Source organism: Harmonia axyridis, chromosome 6 (genome assembly GCF_914767665.1).
Source record: "Harmonia axyridis chromosome 6, icHarAxyr1.1, whole genome shotgun sequence".
Classification (NCBI taxonomy): domain Eukaryota; kingdom Metazoa; phylum Arthropoda; class Insecta; order Coleoptera; family Coccinellidae; genus Harmonia; species Harmonia axyridis.
In genome coordinates, this window is record NC_059506.1 from 39,316,322 (window position 1) to 39,343,540 (window position 27,219).

Here is a 27,219-nt window from a genome sequence, read left to right on the forward strand (position 1 = left end):
TTCCGGACTTGTTACGTAAATTACTATTATTACTACTACTAACATTTCTCTTTCGTACTGGGGTACTGGAGTACTAAAATTTTGGTGGAATGTGACTTAAGTACGCATTTTTCTGATTAACGCATCCGCCAAAAATAAAAGTAAAATATAGCATCCACCATTTCGTATCTATTAAATTGGTAAATTGAATTGAAGTTTATCGTTAATTTGAAAAATTCAATACGCAATAAATTAGTCTTCTGAAATCCAAAATTTTTGCGCTCTAATGAGCTCTTGAAGCTCTATTTGAACATCCCAGGAGCGAGACCCATGGTCCCATATGTCATTCCAAATTCCGCCGAAAAGAAACAAAGGAACAATAGCGAAAAACATGAAAGCGAAAAGAATCGCAACCCTCGATTCAACCCCATCAAATCTGAATGGGAAAAACGAAGCCAAATTACCGAAAGTGCCCTCACGGCCCCCACTTTGGCCGCAAACGCTTTTCACCACGAAATTGTAGTGGGCTATTCAGTCCCGACGTTCAGTTGTATCGCTTCCACCTCCGTTCCATTCGAATCTCCCGAACGTACCCGCGAACCAACGTGTTCCTCGACGCGATCCGATTGGTCCTTCGAGCCCGCTGATTAGTTCAACAGTTGTCAACCAGGTGGCGCATGCCCGATCACCACGAAACCTCTCATGGCGGCCTTAGATTTCAGTTTGTGATGATACAGTGCCTGAATATATAGAGTTTATTTACGTGTTTTGATGTCGATTTTTTCGCCGTTTCGTCTGGTCAAGTTCGACGGTTCCGTGACGAGCTGATGCTTTATTCGACTGTTCGATCCGTCAAAAATGGTTTTACGTTAAAATGTGCAGTGTTGTTACCAAAATAACATTGGGCCTTTGGATAACTGGACGTATTATTGAAAGGTAGGTTGTTCGGGAAGGCCAGCCCTGATCCTTCCGTGTTTGTATGGAACTTCCACGGCCTGAATATACGAAGGAATTCTGTGGATATATTGCCATTTTCTGTTCCATCAATTATAGGTTATATAGTGGTCCCAAAACATTAATCTATTGCCTTCGACTCCGGAGAATGTTCAAGACGAGCTTCGAACTATTCGTAGGAGATTTTTCCTCTTGTAAAAGTTTCGTCAACAGCTGTTGAAGACGGGGAATAGAGTTCAATTTCACCGTCATCGAAGAAGACCTTTGTCACTTCAAATAGATCGAAAACTAATTAAAAACTAGGCTTCCAAATTTCAAGAAGAAACTAGGAAGAATATAATTATTGAACATTCATGGTACAACAGCCCGTTTGTGATATTTTCTTGATGTAAACATTTTTATGTGATTAGTTTTTAGTTTATATTGGTTTTCGCTGAAGCAAGACCGTTTTTCTGATAGCTTATCGGAGAATATACCTTCCTATCAAGTTGCCATTCATTAAATGTGGTACATTCGCCAATAGACTATAGAATTCCAGAGAAGTATTCAATTCGATTGTACCCAAAAGGTTCAGAAAAAAAAACCTGAAATCGCGTTTTAAGTGTTGTTTTAAGAGTAATTACCAAGCGTATTATGTCATATCACCTGAGAATCGTTATTATGATTAGTGGTTTCTGGTTAATTACAACTTTGTTGTCTTCAGGAACCAGGTGGCATTAGTTATGATTAGTTTTTAATGATCGATTCTCGCAAAGTAGATTCATACAAAAACATTCACATCTTGCTTCACATCTGTACATTAGAATATAGAATAGTATTGTTAGATAACAAAATTGTAGAAGAATTCCTTACATTGTTTCAATACTAACTTGTCTAAATTTCACAGGCAAACCAATAATTGTTTGCAGCATGTCACAGTAGATTTATTCGTCATCTTTGTGTTATTGAGTTCATTCTCTTAGATAATTAATGATAACAAAATTGTAGAAGAATACCTAACATTGTTCTAATATATTTAGTAAAAAGCTAACAACCTTTTTTCTCAGGCAAACTTATCACTGTTTGCAGCTTTTCTTATTGCTAACACACCTCTGATCTTTTCCTAATTTTCGTCATTTCTTCCTCTTCTTTGAGTCATTTGTCAAGCCTAATAGACAATAAATTGACCTCAATTGAGCATCAATTCATAGATCGTCATAACTACAAAACTAAATGCTAATGCATAAAGGCAGGGAAAAAAACGGCATATACACTCCACTTGGATAAATAAATATTCTATTCGTCAATTGGTAATTTTGTCGGGTCAACACATGGTACTTTTAAGGGAAACAAGAGATCCTCTTGCAATCTGCGTAATTTTCATAGGAAAACACTTGCAGAAGTATCCTTTTTTTAATCTACCAAACTGTTCAAATTGCACGTCTTCGAGAACACATGGGGGAGTGGTAGATTGAACGCCATATATCAATATTTGCCTGTAGGGGACCACAATTCCTTTTACGACCTCATCACCTCTTTCTCCAAAGCCGCCACCAGAGACAAACAGAATAATCCCTTTTTATCATTATGAACCACCCGGTAGGTAAATCCTTTGACTCGGGCCGACGTCAACGTCTGGGTAGTTTTTATCAAGGGTGGGACAGAGATAAAACCCACTGGAACCGCAATTTTCGACAAGAATGCGGAAACGGATTCTTAATGTTCGTTTCCTATGTCGAGAGGCGACGATATCGGGGTTCCTTTGAAGTCGCCGACGGGCGGCAAGATCAAAGGGACGTCGTTTATGAATCATTGACTGCGATTGTTGGACGAGATCGTTGGAGGGGAATTTGTAAGGGGTTAGTTCCGTGTGACTTTCTATTGGTCTTGATTGCTTTTATTCGATTAACCTAGGGTATGGATCTTTGACACATTTGATTTGTTGTTTTGTGGTAGTTGAACATGGGGGAAACTTTCAGATGAAACACTGGGTTGTTTGTGATGTGAATGACGAATTTGTGACACCTTAATTACTTCTTCAGGTATATAGGACATTTTAAATATACAGGGTGTTAGTGAGGTGGGACAAACTGGAGGGGTTGAATCTGCATGAGACTATGACAGTTTGCTATATAATTTTTGTTCGGCAATGCTTCGTATTCTGAGATACGGAGTGTTAAAAGTTCTTCTTAACTTCTGACTATTTATTGCTTTGAAACTGGTTGAGATATTCGAATGAAATTTTGTGGGTTTCAAGAGGTATTTATTGGCATGCAATTAAGAACTTTATGTTCATCATTGGCGCGCATGCAGATAATGGTCCCTGTTTTTTAAAGAAAAATTATGCACCATATTTCAAGCTTGAAATCTTTTTTTGATTCCTTGTTCAATGTGTGACAAAAAATCTCTCATACATTTTTTCGTTGGGAGCGTTCTTAGCCAAAATAATGAAACATTTCAAAGCGTATTTTTCCCTTTCTTTAATGAATTGCCTTTTATTAGATAGCTGATGATAATAAATTAAAGTTGAGATTTTTTGCATAAATAGAGAACCCCCATGGAGAGATTTTTTCTTACCAATTGAACGAGAAATTAAAAAATGATTGTTATTTTGAAATATATCAGTAGCGTACCATTTTTGTCTTTCAAAAAATTGAAAGCAACGAGAAGAACTTGAATAAATCTTGAAATGAGAAGCAATTGTGAATAAAAATTATAAAGCAAAATGTCACTTCACACCTAATACGCTGTCAATTGTAGAGGCAAAGTACTGATGACTTTGAACCTTTCCTTTTGAAACATCCTGTACATGAAATTTAACGGTAATTCAATAACATCCCTGAGAACCCTTTCAACAGCAATCTTCAACCATAAAAGACAATTACACACGTTCCGACAGCCAATTTTTTGGCCGGCAAGAGGGGCGTCACGAAGAAAAAAAAAGCTTATGAAAGGGCTTGTCCCTTCGAGAAAAAAAAGCTGTCGGACCGTCCGGATTGTAATTCCGTGTAAAATTCAGGTCTTCACCGCAGGGTGCCTGAGTCTCTAATAGCAGTCGGCAAATAAGGGTGCTCATTTCTCGGAAATAGGTCCTTCTTGGATTTGCTCCACCAACATCTCTAGGTATCATCAGGCGGCCGATGGGAGGGTAGGCAGGGTCGTAAATGAGACTCATTTCTTACCACAGGGTGGTAACGATTATTTTTGAGCGTACGCTTTCTCGAAGTGTTAGTGGTTTCGATTGAAATCGACTTCGTCGTTCACGACAATAGAACTCTCATTGTTAGCTAGAAATTTCAATGATGGCACATTAATTGGCTGCTACGGCCATCAAAAATGACTTAATTGACGATATCTATCTGATACTGTATGATCTCGACGTACATTGCTGTCGTTTCTCACGCGTAATTGGATTTCTACTGCAATCTTGAGTGTGTTATTATCTCAGAGTAGTAAACATAGATAGAGGGAGCGTATGTCATTTTCAGTAAGCAAAATTTATCCCGACCATGAACTATCAAATTTGACATGAAGCGCGCGGAAATGAAAACATATCAGTGATACGATATTTCACTCATTTCGCGAGTTTCTCCACAAAGAACGCACTTCTTATGTCCCATAGTGAATCAACGTTTCATTTGAACTCAAAATTAATTGAAATAAATACCTAAATATATCAGAAATTCAGGAAACAAACTTCAAACGCGTCAAACGACGTGAAACCACCGATGACACTAGGAGAGCAAAAGTTACCAAACCTTGGATTTCAGCAGGTAGATACAGAAAATAATAAATATTCAGCTCATTATAAATTCGACAATTATGAAAAATATCGGATTCCCAATACCGATGACACTAGGAGAGCAAAAGTTTACTATATCATTATGAATGTATATGATATTGAATGAAATATATTTATTTGAGTGATTCCCGATTAAATATGCAAACTTGAATATTGGGAATCCGATATTTTTCCTAATTATCGAATTTATAATAAGCAGGATATTTATTATTTTCTGTATCTACCTGCTGAAATCCAAGGTTTGACAACTTTTGCTCTGCTAGAGCCATCGGTTTTTTCACGTCGATTGGCGCGCTTGAAGTTTGTTTTCTGAATTTCTGATATATTTAGGTATTTATTTCAATATATTTTGAGTTGATATGAAACGTTGATTCACTATGGGACATAAGAAGTGCGTTCTTCGTGGAGAAACTCGCGAATTGAGTGAAATATCTTATCACTGATATGTTTTCATTTCCGCGCGCTTCATGTCAAATTTGATAATTCATGTTGAGGACAAAATTTGCTTATTGAAAATGACATATGCTCCCTCTGAGATCCCGACCTTAGTTGACAACAATGGTTGTCAGAACGGTGGCGCGATATTCCTTCGAGAGAAGGCGTGACGGGCCGATACGTCCCTGGTCCCCGATCTCCTAACATCTGTCCATCGGCCGGTTCGTTTTTAGCCGCGGCTCGGTCTCTTTTCTCTCAACCCATCCTCTTTCATCTTCAATGGAAGCCGCCCGTAATTATAATCCACACAGCAGATAGTCCAGGTAACAGCGGCGTTCTCTTCGGCCGGCTGGCATCTCCGAAGAATGATGGCGGCCGAGGCGAACTAAACATCACTTCTTCGCGTAAATTATAAAAACAGGGCGGTGCCTTCACTACCTCCAGTTATATCGGGGGTTTATGCAAATTCGACCGGGGAATTATCTTGCCGTAATTGCCGGTGCGATTGAGGACCATCGACGGAGATTTCTTCATTTCTGTGCTCGGAATTCTCTCTGTCTCCAACAATTAATTTACTTGTGCCCACATCGATCCGTGTATTTCTATGACTCATAATTGTTTGGTTTGAGGGATAGTAGGAGACAGGTCAATCGATACGGATATTGGCAACAATGGTTCAACGTCCACTGACAACTGACGGACATCGAAATTCTACTCGCGGGCGTCACTACTGTTCTTCATTTCCGGTTCCACATTGCGGCCGCATTGAATAACAATAATCGATTCTTGATGCTCCAGTGAATGATAGAGGTCTAGCGTTATATTCTGTGAAATCCGTCTAGAGGTTTTGTATGCATAGAATAAACAAGGTTCTCTCTATGATGCATAGAAAACCTGGTGTGTCTACTTATACCAATAAAACTTTCAGACAAAACGAGAGATTTTTCAGATTTATACCTACTTGATTTCGAGGAATCGCGTCTGTTTCAGATGGCGCATACATCGTTTATATTTGACATTTCTCTCGATTCTCGGCTCTCGTGACTTTTGTGTATGGAACAATATTATTTTATATTCTATGCTCGTAACAATCTTCTATACTCCAACGTGTCGTTATATTCCATTCATTTCATTGAAAATTCGATAGGAACTGAATTGTAATTTATTGTGAAAGTTTGTAAAGTCTAAAATCAGTATTTCATTTTTAAACGGCGCCAGGCAGATAGCGGGAATTCGAAAATTTCTGAAGAGCGCCACCTTACAGATCTCTGGTAAAGCAGAACACCAAAGCAACAGGTGGATATCTCCAGAAAGTCTGAAACAAAAGTGAATCAGTACATACACCAGGGATTCTACGCATCCTAGTTCTCTCCTACTAAAAAATTTTTTGAACTCTACTATGGAAATACTGACGATATTCTTTTTGTCGCTCAATTGGCGCAACTGTCTTCTATATTCACGCGGAGTTTGAGCATCATCTGGCGTTTAGAATGCTTCATTTTGAAACTTTGTATATTGAAAAAAGCAGATTTGTGTGAGTTTCTAGGCAAAATCTTATCAAAACCCGCATCGTATTCCTCTGATATGATTACGGTGGACTTACTTCTCTCTCCAAAACTCGAATTTCCACTTCAAAGAAGAAAATATCAAGTTTATTGGGTAAATACTAAAAAAGTTTTAAAAGCGCATACTCTTAAACACAAACTACAGGTAATTACCATAAATAACCTGTCATTTGTGTGTATAATTATAGGAGCTTCTGCAATGATTGCTCTCTTACGTTTTTAGTCAAATAAACCACTTTATAATCTTCTCAGATAGTTCACTTGAACTGTCAACCCGGACGTTCCCAGTAATGTTGAGAATTCAGGATGATATTAAAGTAAAATTTCAATCGTAGTTTCCAATTCACATATGTAGTCCGCAGTTCCCACGTCGTCATATTCCAAATGCCTATCAACCTGCAATATGTGAAACATCCTCGCAATATGTCACGGTCAGATGGATTTATTGGAATATTCCCGCGATTTTTATTAAATTCCAAACTTACACGCGTCGAAATGAAACATATCTCGGATTCTAAGCGGAATTCCGAAGACGGACCTCTGTACGATAAACCACGTGGGCGCATTCCAAACAGGCCGATCTCTGCCCTCTTCCACTCTGAGGACGGGCCTCGGCTTCATCCGATTTCTAGAAATCTACCCTAAGTACAATTACCGTCCGTTTCTAGGTATGTTTTTATGACCGCGGCGCTTCGATCTCATAATCGACGTTGCCGGATTTAAACACCCGAAGAAACATGTAAGAATTCACAATTATACTTTTGCAGGATTTTCTGCATATGTATTCGTCAACAAAATTACTTGAGACACAACTAGGGAATCCAATCCCACAAATGCTGGATCCCTCTGAAATTCTGTGAGATCGAAATTTCGAGATTTGCGATGGATATAGGATTGATAATTTTTATCCCGTGGTTTTGCGAAAGTGATTTTTTGGAGCGGGATTGGATTCCCTAGAATTGACACAGAGTGTTCAATGCATGTCACAGATAAAACGCCATTCAACCAAGATACCGAATTTCTGGACTCAAACTATCTTCGAATAACCACCGTTATCGTCCGATATGGTTACGATCGACTTTTTTGGTTTCAACACTCAAATTACTCTTCTGAGGGCGAATCATCCTATTGATAAAACATAAAAGAGAAGTAGCATCGAATATTGTAATCAATTTCCGAAAATAGACTCGAAAAATGATCTGATTATCGGTTGATATGATGTATAAGAGGCTTTCTTAGAAAGTGTTATAACAATTTCTGATGAACAATACATATTTCGTATTTCATCGACCAAATCCTGTTATATTTTGGACAAGCCAGAATTGCTGTTCCTGTCGAAGTGATCTCAGAATGTTTCCTCGAGTATTTCGACGATACAAAGCAAAAAGAAGTCATAAGCACGTAACCGTACTGTCCTCGCGGCTTTTGTCCATATCACCCGAAGCGAGCTAAACCCCGCAGGTAACCGACAGAGCAACAATCTGCCAGAAAACAATCCGAGAGAGCGATCATCTGGCTCGCGCGTCGATGGACCGGCAGCAACAGTCGAAAAGTGCCGCGGAGACAGGACATTAAAGAAGAAGACCGATATCTAAACGTCCGCAAAGTGGCATCACGCTCGACGGCCCGACATCAAAGGAGCCGCCGTCGGTGTGTGGTGTCGCGGTCTCCCCGCTCCCCGCCCAGCCGCTCGCGGACTTAAAAATTACGGAACGGTCGAGGCCGCCTTTGATCTGGCCGACAACGACTGGGAGAGCGTTTCGCGCGACCTACTCGAAGTGAGAGTCGCCTTTCGCCCGCGTTTTTAGCCTCATCATGGCTCATGCCGACGGGCGTGAATATTAACTCGATGGTTTCGATTCGTCTATTGTCTCCGTCTGTGGGCGCGCAAGGGCCTCTTTGATCCGCGACGCGGAAAATTGGAGATTTTAGTGGGATCGATTAGCGGACGTGGAAATCGCTTGTTCTAGACTGGCAAGGTGCGGGATTTCGTTTGATCCACTGGCGTGGTGACCTTCTGACGATGTAACGATAATTGATTATGTTACATTACAAAATACTATTACCAATAGAAATGATACGATTTAAAATGGTTATAATGGCAACACGGTGTATTATTTTTTGACATTTCTTGTGTCATTTGCGTTCAGTAGGTTATGACATTTAATCATGAAAAGATACATGCTTCGACAACGTTTTGAAATTGCCAAATTGTTTTATCAAAAGTAGTGCTGATTTGTGAACAACTTAGAGTAATAAACATAGATAGAGGGAGTATACGCAATTTTCACATGTCCCCAACATGTTGAGATTACGTTGTCAGATTGTGATATATTTTCAAATCCACAATTTAATTAAATCGTTATGAATAAATATTAAATTGAATGAAATATATTTATTTGAGTGATTCACGATTAAATAGGCAAAATTTGAATATTTGAAATCCGATATTTTTTCTAATTGTCGATTTTATAATAAGCTGAATATCTATTATTTTCTGTATCAACCTGCTGAAATCCAAGGTTTGTCAACTTTTGCTCTCCTAGTGTCATCGGTTGTTTTCGGAGTTTCTGATATATTAAGGTATTTATTTCATTATATTTTAAGTTGATATGAAACGTTGATTCACTATGGGACATAAGAAGTGCGTTCTTTGTGGAGAAACTCGCGAATTGAGTGAAATATCGTATCACTGATATGTTTTTATTTCCGCGCGCTCTATGTCAAATTTGAGTGTTCATGTTGGGGACAAAATTTGCCTACTGAAAATGGCATATGCTCCCTCTATCTATTTTTATTACTCTGAAGTAAACGCTGAGAGAAATTCATGATGAATTCATGGACGACATTAATCAGTTAATAGACTCGCTATTGGTCGTCTATCTGTTATTTGGATGAATCATAGAGCCGTTTGAAAATGAGCCAGTCAATGGTGTAACATGAATAATGACTTTAGAATGTCATGATGAACAAGGCCTGGTGAAACATAGAGGAGTACTCAATTTATGAGTTTATCTCTCTATTTTATCAAATTTTGCACCCGCAACTCCAACATCAAGATGCATGGCAATCTGTGCGAGAAGAAATGCACGAATTCCTCCGTTAACCCGAAACCGGGTTATCACGACACTGAGATGTCTTTTCTAGCCATCAATCACTCCCGAATCCAATTTTCCAATCCCTGGACAGACCGATGGAGCTTAAAACAACCAGGAAACGAAAAATAAATGAGACTCTCGTAGGACTCCTAACCTAAGCGACATACGACATGCCCCTAATGGAAAAGGCAATGAATCGTGCGGCTCCGTTCTCTGTGCACACGCCGCGACCAGTCACAGAGAAAACGTTTAATGAAACGTCATTCCACGTAACGAATTCCGTTTCGTCGAAAGCCTGAAAAAAACGTCGAAAGATCACTCGGAGAACCTTGATTAGCATGACGAGCGGCCTCCACGGCCGACTGCATGGGAATAAGATAACGAAATCGTAAAAGGCCGGAGGTGGAACACCGACAGACGGGCGACGTCGGCGGGATCCATAGAAATAGATTGGGACCGATATCGGACTGTCATCGCCCGATCGCTTCCTCGTATATCTCTGTGTTTATGGATCGGGGGCCAATCTAATGCTGTTCTGTGGGCCGGCGGAATTCGGGGAGGTGTTGCCCTTTCTACCGTTTTAATGGGAAATCTCCTGCTTTTTAATATACAGGGTGGCCATTTGAAAACGAAACAGACGAGATTACAGACTAAATAAAGTTTTTCGATAGAAATGCTCGGACAGGTCGATTTCTGTTTCGAGGGGGACAACTTAAGATGTAGGTTACGGACGCATAGCGCTTCAACCCTTGCTACTACAACTCTCACCCCCAAATTTTGATTAGGGAAGATGGGGTGAGTGATACCTCATTTGAAAGGTATTTTTATACTGATTTCAGAACAGTAATTTTTTTTTTCATTTTATGCATTAGTTCTCGAAATTTTCTTAACTGAGTATTTGAAAATGAAGTAGTGTTTTCATGGCACTTGTAGTGTTTTGTGAAAAATCGACATTTTGAGCTTCAAAACAACCATGACTGTGGCTTCCTTCCTAACTAACTAACGCATGAATATTTCGAGAACTAATGCATAAAATGAAAAAACAATTACTGTGCTGAAATCAGTATAAAAATACCTTTAAATTGAGGTATCACTCACCCCATCTTCCCTATTCAAAAATTGGGGGTGGGGGTTGTAGCAGCAAGAGTTGAAGCGCTATGCGTCCGTAACCTACATCTTAAGTTGTCCCCCTCGAAACAGAAATCGACCTGTCCGAGCATTTCTATCGAAAAACTTTATTTCGTCTGTAATCTTGTCTGTTTCGTTTTCAAATGGCCACCCTGTATACAAACTATGTATTTAGAATATACCGATAGAAAACAATTCTTGTTTCATAGCGATCGGGATGCTTACAGTGTTTTTTGTGTACGATCCTATAATTTTTTCCTTGGATTGAATACATTAATTTCTGCTACCAATTCCGCGAATACACAAAGCTTTACCATAAACAATTGTATTAACTATACGTTTGTATTTGTTGTGTCACTCAATTCCTAACTTTCCTATGTTGCTGCTGCCATTAATTAGTTTTCGTCTCTTTTCTAATTCATGCTTCTAAAATATCTTCTTTCTTCATTTTTGCCTTAGTAATTTTATCGTATCTCTAATGGTCTTCAAAACTAAAGTTATGCATTTCTTGGATAGTGCATAAATTGAAAATTGGCTAGGACAAATCTGACGTTTTCGTTTCCTACTACAGGCGTAGTAACAATTAATTTCCATCTATTTTTCACGAGTTGTGATACCTTAATTACATCATCACGATTTTTCACTCTTTTCAGCTTTGTTATTTCCGTAATTCCATATTATCCTCGTTGTTACAAAGTTGACTTACCATCTATAATTGCACAGTAGCTTTAACGTTAAAACCTCAATTTACCCAAGGATCTTCACGTCACAAAACACTTTGAAAACCGACTATCTGCGTCACATGGGTGATATGTTCAAATAAAAAAGTCCAAGTTTTGAAGGTGTCTTTTCTTTTTATACAATTTCAACTTAGTCTACGATAATTCAATTTTATACTTATCTTTATATATTTTTTCCTTTATACTCGCATTTCCTTGTTTCTACCAAATGATTCACCATCTACGCCATCAATATCCATGATTCATCATCCCCCAAATTCAGTGGCGTCCCTGTTCATCAAAATTCCAGTCCGGTGTTATCTTATCTGATCCCGTGCATACCTATAAAGTACGTCGAGGCGGCACATCTGTAAAGGAAACGAATATGAGTAACATCGGACCGCTATCAGTTTATAGAGTGTGTTCTATTGCTGGAACCCATTGATACTCGATTTTTAGCGGCTCCCTCAATGATCGGCTTGCTTTATTAGACGTATTTACCTCAAACAAGCAATGTTTGCCGATCACTCGATCTTTGACGTATATCGGTCGCGGAGTTACAATGCGCGCTCGAGTTCAGAGCAATTGCCGACACAATTTCTAGCTAGAGAGAAGGTGCGGAACAGCAGACGGCGTCTATGCCTTTTGATCGACTACGTTGTTTTGAAATCGATAAGGCAGTTCTCTGTAGGTTTATCATTTTCTCCGTTCAACCGATGGAATCTGATTGTGATGTCAAATTTCAATCAATATAAATACGAAATTGAGATTAGCGTTGGAATAGTTTTGTTTATCAGATTTTAAATCAACATTTTATTTAACTATAACACATTCAATAAGTGGGGGGACATAACTCGATACTCCAACGCTTCTCTAACTTTTGAATACTTTTTCTGTAGAATCAATCACTTCTTCATTAGAGCCAAATGTTTTAAAAAGTTAAGTGATGATGAGTTAATATTAAACAAATACAAAAAAAACCAAATCACAACTGCCAACTCGTCAATCGTCAAACGATTAGACAAAAAAGTAGTTTACTAGTTTCGAAAAAAGAAGGACTTTAAAGTAATATATTAGGCCAATTGAAAAGTCCCAGGTCTGATGCACAGATGGCAGTACTAGTATTAAATTCATATTATTTTTAGTTCGTTTCAACCTTCAAACGATACGTGTCAAAATTTGACAGCAGTCCAACCATTAGTTTTGAGATATTGCGTTGTGAGTGTAGCTACTTTTGTTATTTGAAAAAATATGAAAAAAAAATTTCGTGTGCTGATAAAATATTGCTTTTTGAAGGGGAAAAAATACAGTTGAAGCAAAATCTTGGCTTGATGAAGAGTTTCCGGGGTCTGCACCAGGATAATCAACCATCATTGATTGGAATGCTAAGTTAAAACGTGGTGAAAAGAGCACCGAAGAAGGTGAACGCAGTGAACGCCCAAAAGAGGCTGTCACCGACGAAAAAATAAAAAAGTTCACAAAATAATTTTGAATGACCGTAAAGTGAAGTTGATCGAGATAGCAGACGTTGTGAAGATATCATCTGAACGTGTACATCATATCATTCACGAATATTTGTACATGAGAAAGTTGTGTGCAAAATGGGTGCCACACTAGCTCACAATTGGTCAGAATCAACAACGTGTTAATGATTCTGAGCAGTGTTTGAAGCTGTTTAAGTGCAATAAACCTGAATTTTTGCGACGATATATGACAATGGATGAAACATGGCTCAATAATTTCACTCCGGAGTCCAATCGACAGTCAGCAGAGTTGACAAACACAACAATCAGCTAGCAAGGTTATGGCATCAGTATTCTGAGATGCGCAAGGTATAATATTCATTGATTACCTCCAAAAGGGCCAGACCATCAACAGCGATTATTATTTAGCGTTATGGGATCGTTTAAAGAATGAATCGTTAAAAAACGGCACCATTTGAAGAAAAAAAGGTGCTGTTTCATCAAGACAATGCGCCGTGTCACAAATCAATGAAAACAATGGCAAAATTGCATGAATTGGGCTTCGAATTGCTTCTGCATCCAACGTATTCGCCAGATCTGGCCCCCAGCGACTTTTTCCTATTCTCAGACCTCAAAAGAATGCTCACTGGAAAGAAATTTAGCGCCAATGAAGAATCGCCGAAAGTGAGGCCTATTTTGAAGCGGAAGACAAATCGTTCAACAAAAATGGTATCGAAAAGTTGGAAGATCGCTATAATCTCTGTATCGCCCTCGAGGCAACTAGGTTGAATAATAAAATCGAATTCTGCCAAAAAAATGTGTTCTACTATGATAGACCGTAGACTTTTCAATTGGCCTGTTATTAGAAACTCAGCGAGATAGAATTTTCTATGTCTCATTCAGAGATGACATGCCCACTTCGATTGAACGTGAAGCTGAATGTTTGAATGCCCAACTAATTATTGTACGTCTTCGTTGTTTCGCGCCGTGAATTATTCAGGGGTGGCGCGATTGCTTATTGTCAATAAGCACCGGGGGCGGTGGGACAGAGTGCAGAACGTTGTAGGGTCCCATTTGCGAGTACGAGGGTAAAATAAACATTCGTTTTCGCTAAAAGTCATAAAGAATTCAGTAGAGTGGGTCGAGTGCCTTTCATTGTTCTGGATTGGACTTCGTTTCCCGCGTTCTACCAACTGCTGCCAGTTCTCGACGAAGCGCAAAAATGAGAGAGAGTCGGAGAGAACTGGAATTGTTTAGAGAAGCCCATCTAGAGTACTAACGAATTGTTGTTTGAGAGTGACGTTTCAGATTCGAGCCTGTTGGCTCGTGAAGTAATTGAGGAAATATGAATGTAGATAACGTAGAAATACCGTGTCTATGCATCGATGAACTATTTCGAATCTTTTTGTAGAAAAAGTTAGAGGAACGTTAGAATACATCAAAGGTGATTACGTTGATGAATAAAGTCGAATTTCGAAAACAAATTCGTTTTTACTTGTTAGGCACAGGACTTTTTGATTAGAGTGTTATGTTCCTTTTCTTTTGGTTTGTTTATGTTCCTTTTCGATATGTTTTTTTATTTTTATTGTTTCTGCTGCCAATCTCTTCATTATTGTTAGAACTGAATTTTGTTCTTGGGTTTATAAGCTTTGGTTCAAACCTTGCCTTCTACCATCTGTCGTTTGACTAAAAAGGTAAAGATTGGCACAACTTTTATTTGTACAATCAATAGATAAGACACTCCAAGATTTATAGACCTAGGCTCATTTGTTATGTCGTAAGTGATAGAGATACGTTTTTTACATGATCTATTCACATTGTCCTATAATCTAGAAAACCCTGGAAAATAGTCCTGTATTAAGAACGGTGTGCATATTTAAAAATTCAAGTCAGTGTTTCACTATGATCGTATCACATAATAATAAGCATAGATAGAGGGAGTATACACAATTTTTACATGTCCCCAACATGGTTAGATTACGTTGTCAGATTGTGATATATTTTCAAATCCACAATTTTACTATATCGTTATGAATGTATATTTTATTGAAGGAATATATTTATTTCAGTGATTTTCAATTAAATATGCAAATTTGAATATTTGAAATCTGATATTTTTTCTAATTGTCCAATTTATAATAATCAGAATATATATTATTTTCTGTATCAACCTGCTGAAATCCTACGTTTGGCAATTTTTGCTCTCCTAGTGTCATCGGTTGTTTCACGTCGTTTGGCGCGCTTGAAGTTTGTTTTCTGAATTTCTGATATATTTAGGTATTCATATCAATATATTTTGAGTTAATATGAAACGTTAATTCACTATGAGACATAAGAAGTGCGTTCTTAGTGGAGAAACTCGCGAATTGAGTGAAATATCGTATCACTGCTATGTTTTCATTTCCGCGCGCTTCATGTCAATTTGATAGTTCATGTTGGGGACAGAATTTGCTTACTGAAAATGACATATGCTCTCTATCTATATTTAATACTCTGAGGATCGTATCAACCATCAAACAAATGTACCTATACAGCGATATTCCCAGTGCGATCATTCGAAAGAATTTGGTCCCATCAATTTTCGTCCAGTGTAGCATAATTAAGACTTTACGATAAGATCGCGCGTGACAGATCGGCCTACACCTGTTAACAGTTTTGATCTTCCGAAAAGCAACATCCAAGTCGTTTGTCGCGATCCTATTGTGCAACTAAAAATACCCAAAACCCCGAAATTTACTCGCCTTCCCAGCTGTTCCCCAATTATCTCTAAGACGAGAGGAGAAAAAAAAAGCCTTCAATTCCGATTCTCGCACATGAAACATCACGTGACAGCTGAAACGCAACGTTCAGACACCCATGCCGACGTAACGTACCACAATACATTAAAAAAAAAACGAAACAAAACGGAGTCTAACGTGATGGGCAGATAGGCGGTTAATTTACTAATTAAAGGGATACCGTGCGCCGCTCTATGCGCGAGAGAGAGACGGACAATCCTGATTTCTGGCGCCCTTGCGTTCTATGACCGGCACAGAAATCGAACCGATTAATTCGGTTTGATCTATGGTCAGAAATGGAATCGATTAATTCAGATTCGGTTTGATCTATGGTCAGAAATGGAAACGATTAATTCAAATTCGGTTTGATCTATGGTCAGCGCGGCGACGTCCATAGAAATGGAATCGTTTCTTTTATTGTTTAACGCCTCCCGGCCAGCCTTGATACTTGCGCGTGATACCCGCTACAGAATTGAGGGAAACGAGTCCGCTCAGTGGAAACTATTAACGTCTCCATGAGATTGTTCGCGAATCATAGAAAAAAACTTTTATTTAATGGCGATCCGTTCGGGAAACGGTGTGCTATTTCAGAAATGCAGACCGTTGGGAGTCGGCTCCTATCGTGGTCGGAGCTGAAATGCGAACCACTGGAGCCGACGTGACGTTTCTTATGACCGGGGTAAGGAACGGACTAGATAGCATCGGAAATTCGTTGAAAAACATTGAATGAATTCTATGCTTTCTGCGAATATTTTCCTGTGACTGTCGAAAGTCACAGATTCTTAGATAACTTCTATGATTCAGAGATCACAGATTGCAGTAAATAAGGTAGTCGATAGAAATATTTTAAGCATAGAGTAATAAATATAGATAGAGGGAGTATGTGCAATTTTTACATGTATCCAACATGGTTAGATTACGTTGTCGGATTGTGATTTATTTTCAAATCCACAATTTTACTATATCGTTATGAATGTATATTATATTGAATGAAATGTATTCATTTGAGTGATTCCCGATTAAATATGCAAATCTGAATATTTGGAATCCTATATTTTTCCTAATTGTCGAATTTTTAATAAGCAGAATATTTATGATTTTCTGTATCTATCTGCTGAAATCCAAGGTTTGGCAAATTTTGCTCTCCTAGTGTCATCGGTTGTTTCACGTCGTTTGGCGCGCTTGAAGTTTGTTTTCTGAATTTCTGATATATTTAGGTATTTATTTCGATATATTTTGAGTTAATATGAAACGTTGAGTCACTATGGGACATAAGAAGTGCCTTCTTTATGGATTAACTCGCGAATTGAGTGACATATCGTATCACTGATATGTTTTCATTTCCGCGCGCTTCATGTCAAATTTGATAGTTCATGTTGGGGACAAAATTTGCTTACTGAAAATGACATATGCTCCCTTTATCTATGTTTATTACTCTGAGGTCTCCCAAAGTCATTTCTATGAATCCGTCCGACTGTCCTTAAAAGCGATAACGTAAAAACCTAAAAACATGAAGTTTTCAGTGAATATGGCCATTGAAATTCTGCTCGTTCATAAAATAATTCACTTCAAACTTAGCACAGGATTTTGTGTTCATCATAACATTATCAAAACCATAGAAAATAGAAGCAGAACATTGAAAACAAAACTTATTATTTCAGCAACAACCCAGATCCAACCGAATTGAAATTTTGTGTCAATATAGATAACAATTTCAAGTCGTCCAAACCACAAACAAATCAAGGAGAACATGAGGAAAGCACTTACGTGAAGCTCTCGTTCATCAATGCGCCCTAGAAGACCATATATTCAGTTCTGTGGTCTCTAAAGGGCGCATGAATGACGTTCACTCAAGAACTCCCGTCTTCACATCAATGCTTTTCTCATTTCTCAACTAGGACCAGAATTCCTAAAAAGAACAAGATACCAATCTATGAGGATTCATAAATATATCTGTTCCGCCGCGAATCGCACACATTCCTCTATGACTACATGACTTATAACCGTCAAGATCTGTGAGCGTGCAAAATCGGAAAATAACAGTCTCCGAATTCCTCCGGTTGACCAGTACGTCCCTGTAGTAATGGCCTCTGTCGGCTATCTAGCTGCACAAACAGAAAGGCCGAGCGTGGAGAATGCATCTGCGTCGGGGTGGGGTGCGGGGGGTACCAGAGGCTTCGGCTGAATGGCAGGCGGTACCTTTGAAGCCCAGAGGCCGTGAGCAATGGTACCGCCAGTGCTGCTTGCCGCGTTCGCTGACCCGACCCCTCGTTCCATGTTGACGAGTGGTACTCACTTGCGACTGCGGTACTCAACAGGTGATGATCCCAGTCTCCGTAATCAGTGTGTGGCCGCTTGTTACGTAAGGGGTCTGCTACTGTGCGGGGTTTCCCCAAATGGAATCGACCGCCACATATCTCATAAATTATCGACGATCGATCCATAGATAACGACATTCTATCGTGTTCGACCATAGAGCTAGACTATTTTGGGACCACAGAAAACCAAACTCATGGAACATTGCGATGTCGATTTAATGAATAACTATTCAGTACCACCCACAAATTATAATGAATTCTCAGCTGTTTCAATCATATCGACCCTTTTCCAATGAATAAACATCAAATCATTTTATTAACCCGTAATTATTACATGCTTCAATTCAAGTTCACATCAACAGAAGGCTGTTAGATTTCAAGTTCCGAGTTCTAAAACAATTAAACACGTAGAAAATAAACCCAAAACATCACTTGTTGAAAGTAATGAATAACGAAAATCATTGGTCACTCGAAAATATTTTCATCACATATGGCAAAATGACCTATTGCTGAAAGTTTCTTGTTATACAGACCAAAAATGAAAATCAAATTCGAATAATAGCTTCAAATAAATGAAGTGATCATTTCATAACAATAAATGAAAATCTTTCAGCTTAAGACATCCAAGGTTTTCTATTGCATTCAAATTTACACTAACCTCTGAGTCTGAATTGATTTCACCTATAATCACAGCCTTTCTCGATATCAAGTCAATTGCTTTCTGTTCAACAGATTCTTCCAAACTTGGTGAATCCCTTTCACAAAAAGTTACACATATCTGAAACTTTTCTCAATTATGAGGCTTTTATAAAGTTGAAAGTATTTTCTTGATAACAGTTTTTCACCATGAAATCACAGATTACTAGTCTCTGATGAAATACTTTGATTTGGCGGGTAATTAACATAGACATAGAACACAATATTATTTTATGTTTATGGCAAGGAAAATAGTCGATGCCTACTTTTCCTACAATTATAACTATTCAAAACATAATTTCAGACTGAAATATTAGAATATCCTTATTGTCGCAAAACATCTCCATCGACAATCTTCCCTTTTGGCTTAAGGCATAATAAATATATAAGAACATATTTAGAGGAGACGTTCGATTTGTTACGGAGATTTCACATTACACGATGCGGACAGACTAAATAATAACTACTCTGCCACCGTATGAACCATGTTATTACACGTAGAGGAAAACTATTAATTCTCCATAATTTCACGGGTAATTTGTACTTTAATGCTTTACAGAAAAGCTATGCGGGAGTTAATCCTTTCGAAAATAATATCATTAGTTCAGTGAATATGAAATATTTCATACTAATAATGTATTAAATATAGAGTATAAGCTCAAAACTGGGATAATTACTCAATTTTTCACTAGACTTTCCTACAAATTCTTCTATGCTGTCGTATTGAGTTCAAAACGAACTACTGTTAAAATTAGTTCTGAAGTCACCAATGAAATGTCAACATTCAAATATGAAATAAATAACCGTTGAGAATTCAAAAGGTTTGTTCGATATTTGAAATTTAATTCATTAGCTCAATTCAGAATTCTTATTATTTGAGAACAACAATGATTCAATATTATTAATCATGGTAAGAATATAATGAACCGTAAGCATAATTCATATCAATCAAAATTCAGTTTTTAAAGTTGTTTAAGGTTTTTCCAATAATAAATTAAAAGTACCTATAAACCATCAAAATATATATAGCCAAGAATAAAACTATGATGTATATTAATTAAACATGATTGAATCTAAATAATTCAATTTTCAGCTCTAATATCAGCAAGAAATGAAATGAAAAAGACTTCAGACATCCTATATTTTTATTAAGTGGCGTTTGGAGAAAAGTTATTGATTTAAAATGAACCTTATACAACGCATAATATCCCTAAAAAACTACCCCATGGATGAATCATTCTTTCATCATCGATCGAAGAACTGACTTGACTGCAGCATTCATTCAGCATCCAACGTTCTTACGAAACAGATCCCTGTGGCTCGATTACCTCAATAATTTCTGACAGCCTCTCAAAATATTGTATTATTAAAAATCTATTGTGTGTGGTTTTAATATTGATATTTAAATCACTTGTTATTCAGAAAATTGTTGTGTTGTTCTTTTTGGAAACCATGGGGTAGGTATATCGTATTCTTATATTTGGTTTACGTGGATTTTTTTATGTAAGAGGAATGCTGGAGGGTGTATTATGTTCATAATTGATGGGATCAACAATAAGATGCTCCAGTTTATTAATATTTTTCCGCATGACTGATTATTTTCTACCTGAGGTCCTTACTTCCAATTATGAAATTGATATTACCTGAATTATCGTGGGTCTACTCAGATTTCAATATTTCAAATCATGTTTGATATTTTAACTTGGTATTTAGGTCTTAGAATATCCTATAGCCTATTGTATTGTCTGTTATTGGATTATAAAATATGGTATATTACATTCTATTGATTTTCCCCTGTTCAATAGGGCTCTTCTATCCAGTAGTTGCTACGCATGCTTCACGATAAAAAGTCTTTGTTCCGTGAGCTGGCTATCGATTGAAATGTTCTACCACACCCTCGTTTCTGATTTTATTGATTCAATAGGAGCCTAATCCCCTGACTTCTATATTTAATAAACTAACTATTACCTACAATTGAAAAAATATGGAATTTAATATTTGAATATAATGGTTTTAATGGAATTAAATATTTTTTCTGCTGAATAAATTAATACTGAACAGTTTTCTGTGTTTTTTTTTTTAACTTGTAGAGATGACTACATGTTTTTTAATGGTTTATCTACAATTCAATTTTTTTTTCAGCTCCCACCATGACCTCTAAATCTTCAAAATTACCAATTAGAACGAAAAAAAGCACTATCAACGAAAAAAAAATTCCAAGGCCTTTAACGAGGCCTTCATCATATTCTTAACATGTCAGACTGTGAAGATGTGAACAACTCTTCGAAAGTTGGTTGTTCTGTTAATCATTCAAATGTGCCCAATGAGGGCTCAAAATTTTATCTCACCTCACCCAGACCCCCTGTCCCTGGTGAAGAAAGGTCCCAATGTGTCTCCGATTGGGGGCAACCTCAATACCATATGGACAACCCCAGAAATTATGACGGAGACAAGCGACCTCTTGCAAGTGAGTTGAAAAATTGAAGAAAACAGTGAATTTTATCTAACATGAATTTTTTCGTTTAGTACCTCCAAGATCTGTTGCTCCCAGTGCTCCCCCCCAATTGCCACCAAAGCCTAGTGTTTCTCAAACCACAAAGGTGAAAGCAGTTGCAGCAGGGGTCGCTACCTTGAAAGATAAGGGGTCTCCTCCCACTCCTCCCTGTATAAAATGGGCTCAGTCCCTGCTAAATCTTTTGAACGACTCGGATGGAGTCGCTCAATTTATGGAATATTTGGAGAGCGAAGGCCCCCATCATGCGGCAGCATTAAGGTTTTGGCTTGCCTGCGAAGGCGTCAGGAAGCAAGACCAGCAGGATAAAGCACAGCAATATGCGCAGGCTATTTTCAGGTAAGATTTAATTGGACTATTTGAGTCGAACCATTTATTAAAGAGATCTTTTCAGCTTTTTTGTACAGTCTCCATTATTACCAATCGATGAAAATCTACGTGCCCAAATATCGGCTGCTCTGAATTCCAACGAACCTTTGGATATTCCTGTAACAATTTTCGATGAAGCCCAACTGCAGGTTGAAAACGAAATCAACTCGACTACGTACCCAAATTTTTTACAATCGGAAATTTACCTCCAGTGTCTCCAGGTAAGGAATTTACAGGCCCTAGAAAGAATCCTTGCGGGAACCCTTTGAAGCTTTGTTACAACGATCATTTCTTTGTAGGCTGCACAAACAACGCTTCCTGTACCTTACGATGATGAAGTTCTGGAGCCTAGCAACGAATCCTGTACTTCAAGGGAGATTGATGATTTGGAAAATTTGGCTTGTGGTGTGGGATCTCTGCCAACCCTTCATGAAGACCTGGAGTTCATTCCTAAACCACTCATGTCCTACTCCCAGACACCTGGAACTACTGGATGTCACACACCAAATATCAACCAACCTCTGAAACTAACCAAAGACCTATTGCTCTTGTCGCAGCAGCACCGTGCGGCAGAATTGAGGCCCCAATCTGAGGCTTACGCTAGGTGAGTCTTTTTTTTGACACAATTAGCATGCAGCTTCCAAAAGTATCAATTAGATTACTTTCATTTTGTTTGTTTCCCTTTTATTCCGTTTTTTTCCTGCATTATTCTATTGCCTGTGTGATTAGCTTGTTCCTGTACCGCAATATGGGGGCGCACGCAGCTTACAATAGTTACAATCCTGTGTCAAGGCAGGACAGTGAGATGCAATCGCTCAGCAGCCGTTCTGATGTCAGGACCGAATCTGATAACATGTCGATGACCGACAGTTCTGTGTAAGTACTCAGAAGATAAATTATACTCTATCGGATCAACTTTTACCAACTAACATCAGGATTTTAACCAAATTTAAAATATATAACATTCATCTATAAATAAATATTGGAATTAATTTTTTTACTGTAGATCAATGTAATATTGAAAATTTATCTTTCAATGAAAAACGTATAATTGTAGTTGATTCCTTTGAAATAATCGGTGGAGGTGGAGATTCCAAGAAGTAAGTTGTTTTCTGCATGTAGTATGATTTTTTCGAATGAAGCATGTTGAACTTTAATGAAATATTCATGATTTTCCATTAACAACATTAATTCTTCAGAAGTTATTATAGTTTAGATAGCTGAATTGATAAAATTCAAAACGAATACCTAATTTTGTTGACTTTTGTAGTGATGGTCGAACGGTCAGTAGGACTGTAAGACGAAAAGCTGCTATTGAAGCCAAGCGTGCCAAAGAATCTGCAGCTGTCAATAGAGAGACTCATATGCACCAGACAATCATCCCCAGGACCCAAAGGTTGGATGCCAGGAACGCAGAACCCCCAAAGGATCCTCAACAGTTTGCCAACATCCTTATCAAAAAATTGGAGACCATTAATGAGAAAGAAGTGGAATTAGAGCTTGATAGAAGGTTCCGTCTTTTAGAGGTAATTTTCTTTTTTATTTATTTAGTCAACCTAACATATAATTTACAAAAATCCTCATAAATAATTTGACCTAAAATTTCTATTTTGTACTTATAAATGTCTCTTTTAGAATGATTCGGCTACAGTGCCAGAGGATAAGCATAGGATCGAACCTCAGTCTAGAGCTTTGGCGAATGTGCTGAAAGAAAAATTGTTGTTGCTCCAGCCTGAAGACGATGATGATCAAGATATCTTGGACCAACATGTCTCAAGAGTATTCTCAGATCTTACACCGTCTAGATCACCGGGCGTGGTCAGTCCAAGGCCCCATTCTCCTCATAGGAACAGGTAAATTAAAAAACACCAGTATGATAAAATCGGTCAATAAATAATCTCAACTCGATTAAAACTAACTTTAATGTTACCTAACCTAAACTTTCTCAAACCATAATTCAACATAACCTAACTCTATTTATCATTCTAACTTGATCTCCCCTTACTCATTTTATATTTACAATCTAACCTAACTTGATTCGTCATTTTACTTAACCTAACCCTACTGGATTTCTTTTGACAACTTAACCTAATCTCGAATTATCATTGCAGGTATCAAATACCAATCGGCCGACCGAAACGCAGAGACAAGGATGGTTATTCAACGTTCAGCGGTGATTCGGGCAACGTTCACGACTTCCAGGATGGATCGGAACACCGTCTATCCATGGTGAAGTCCAAATCGATGCCAGAGTACGGCGATGATCGCTTCGTGAGGAGCTCTGCCAGTAGGAGATCAGGTTCGAAGAAGACCCTGACCGACTTTACTGACAGCGGAGTCTCTGTAGTTTCTGATACCCCACCTGTGGTTCCTGCTGTTGTACCTGCTCTAGCTAAGGACAATAGGGTGTTGGCTTGGCTGATGGAGGCCGATAGGAGTACTAAGAGTCAGTCTGGAACTCACAGCGAACTGTCTTCCGGAAAACACAGGTTAGTTTTTAATCGGCTGGTCTTGGTGATCTTTTGAAGTTATTTCAATTGGGACCAGATGTCTTTTCTAGCGTCTTTTCAAAATTACGACCGTAATATTTAATTGGCTTATGTAAAATACAAAATCTGGTAATTTATTGGTAGATTTACAAGGAGACAAACACTTATTGTTGCATGTTTACAATATAACCTTAAAAAATCTCCTTGATAAGTTGTTAGTTGAAAGCTATAGTAGTTTGATTCAAATGCGTCAAGTAGTGTTGAATTATGCCCTTAATGACCTCTTAAAAGGTTGGCCTGACCTCTTTAAAAAAGCTTGATCGAGTATTAGTTGGGAGTTGCATTAGTTTGTTTCGAAATCCATTGAGTAGTGTGTTCAATCTGTCCTTAATGGACACGACCTCTTAAAAAGCGGACCTGACCTCTTTAAAAAAAGCTTGATTGAGAATTAGTTGGAAGCTGTATTAGTTTGTTTTGAATCCATGAAGTAGTGTGTTCAATCTGTCCTCAATGGACATGACCTCTTAAAAGGCGGACCTGACCTCTTTAAAAAAAGCTTGATTGAGTATTAGTTGGAAGCTGCATTAGTTAGTTTTGAATCCATCAAGTAGTGTGTTCAATCTGTCCTCAATGGACATGACCTCTTAAAAGGCGGACCTGACCTCTTTAAAAAAGCTTGATCGAGTATTAGTTGGAAGCTGCATTAGTTTGATTCGAGTCTATCAAGTAGTGTACAATCTTCCCTTAATGGACCTCCAAAAAGGTGACGTGATGACCTCTTAATAACCTCAGTCCTTATTGGAAAAACTTCTTAATGAAGTTAGATGGTTGCAGTAGTGGTAGTGGAAAATTGAATTTACTGAAGATCTCAACGTTCTTCTCCGATTTCTAGTAGGCACCGAGCCAAAGGTTTCGTGGGATCCAGGTCTAATTCTTTGGAAAGAGGTGCAGGCGCAGAAGCACTAGGCCCTATGCAACCTTTTACTGCCGATCCGAACATTCCAGTGCCCCCTCTTCCTAACACTATCAATCAGTTGGAGGAAGCTCGCAGAAGATTATTGGACGATGACTTCAGAACGAGATCGAGAGTGAGGTAAGTCATGTTTTCTTGAGTGAATTGCGTCAATACGAATTTGAATTATAATTTTTTTTGTCGTAATTGAGAGAAATATTTATAGAACACGTTTTTGTTCCAGATCTTCCAATAAATATTATCCCGATATGACTCAGAGTGGTCAGTCTACACTTCGTAAATCTACAAGGGGTGTACGTCCAGTTGTACCAGGTACTGGTGCAGTAACACTTGATGAATATACTACAGTTGTGTTTTCCTATGCCGATGAACAGTTCCCTTATCGCATAAAGATTCCCGGCTCCCAAATCACCTTCAGGCAGTTCAAAGAGTATCTTCCAAAGAAAGGAAACTATAGGTAATAAAAAATTACAATAAAATTGATTTTAGAGGTTATATTTAAATCTAACCTATGACATTTATTGACATTAAAAGCTGTGGAGTTTAGGTTAATAAAATTGTTCATTTCTTTCAGATACTTTTTCAAGACTGTTTGCGAAGAGCTGGACAATCAGGTGATCCAAGAAGAATTGAACAAAGATTCTGACCTTTTACCTTTGTGCGAAGGCAAAGTAATGGCTTTAGCGAAGCCGATCGACTGATTAAAACTTAACATTCTGGAAAGAATGCGTACTATTTACAGAGGAAAGAGTCTTCTCGAAATTTTATTGTATTTACTTAAAATGGCGGTTTTTTTACCAGATTGTCTGGATTTTATTTATTTAATTGTAGACGCGTTTTATGACTTGAAATTTGAGATATAATGAAAAATATATTTACTCGACTGCACAACAATGAAAAGAATCATGGGATTCAGTGTGAATTCCTTAATTTTTGTTTATTTATTGCACAGTTATTGGGTTTTTGAAATACGAAAAAAAATTTCACTGCCAGTAGTTATTGTGAAGGGTGGATATCTCCTTAGTTTTGTAAGAACTAAATCAAAAAATATATAATTTATTTATTGCTTTTAAGAATGTCATAATTTTAAAATTATAATTTTGCTTAAAAATTTTCTGTTTTAACTTAGATAAAAATTTTTAAAACGATTTTTAGATATATATAATCAAATGAATTAGGTGCGTAAGGAAGTGCCTTTTTGATGTTCTTCAGCTATTTCAAAATGCAGATGAAATATCGAAATATTCATCTGGATTTTTTGATTCCCCTTAGATTTTGAAACAGATCGGTATTTTTGGTAAGGAATAATTAGTTAGATGTTTTTATAAAGCGAAAATTTTTGGCAGCTTATCATTCATAGTGTAGAGTTTTATTTCGATAGAATAGTTTTCATATACCTCATTTTTTTTTTATTTATGTAACATTTGTAAGAGAACATTACGAAACTGCAATTCTTCAAATAAAAATCAGATACTCATAAGGATCGTTTTCTATTTATAACTGATAAAGTTATAAAATACAGTTCTGGTTTTAGGGAACAAAATGTACAAACCTGCGTTTTCAGAATGTCGATCAACTAATTTTGTATTATAGTAAGTTATGAATCTGTAGATAGCCTATTTTGAATACTTATTTTTATAAAGTATTTTATTTCATAAATTGACAGTATTTTAAAGTATAAGAGGATTTCGAAGTTATTTGACGATCGTCCAAATTGAAAATTAGTAGTGCCATATTTGTAGTTTTCAGTTTATAATTTATTGTTAATGGCAGGCTTATTTCGATCCGACAAAAACGTTCAAGAAAAGATATGAACATTTTTATTTGTAAATATTAACACTGTACACAAAAAACTCACTGTCTCTTATGTTGTTGAAGAATAAATTAGTATTTTCTATTCGTGCGATTTTTATTGTCATTGGAGAAACCCTTCCAAACAAAAATTTGAAAAGGGTTAAGGGTA

At 37.5% G+C, this 27,219-nt stretch overlaps 1 protein-coding gene across 4 annotated transcripts; it reads left to right on the forward strand.

Annotated features, from left to right (window-relative positions):
* Window positions 1-311: 311 nt before the first annotated feature.
* On the forward strand, window positions 312-27,155 carry LOC123683346 (axin). 4 transcript variants are annotated; one of them, XM_045622333.1, is made up of 13 exons: window positions 19,673-19,823; window positions 20,007-20,370; window positions 21,056-21,380; window positions 21,440-21,764; window positions 21,820-22,015; window positions 22,094-22,398; window positions 22,524-22,670; window positions 23,065-23,320; window positions 23,430-23,647; window positions 23,906-24,283; window positions 25,176-25,376; window positions 25,480-25,713; window positions 25,831-27,155. In XM_045622333.1, the coding sequence occupies exons 3-13, from the start codon at window positions 21,167-21,169 to the stop codon at window positions 25,955-25,957; spliced, it is 2,601 nt and encodes an 866-aa protein (XP_045478289.1). In that variant the 5' UTR covers window positions 19,673-19,823; window positions 20,007-20,370; window positions 21,056-21,166; the 3' UTR covers window positions 25,958-27,155. The 4 variants fall into 4 exon arrangements, with proteins under 4 accessions (XP_045478291.1, XP_045478288.1, XP_045478289.1 ...); XM_045622332.1 differs by lacking the exons at window positions 19,673-19,823; window positions 20,007-20,370 and adding an exon at window positions 315-915; XM_045622334.1 differs by lacking the exon at window positions 20,007-20,370 and having other exon boundaries at window positions 19,804-19,823.
* Window positions 27,156-27,219: the final 64 nt, after the last annotated feature.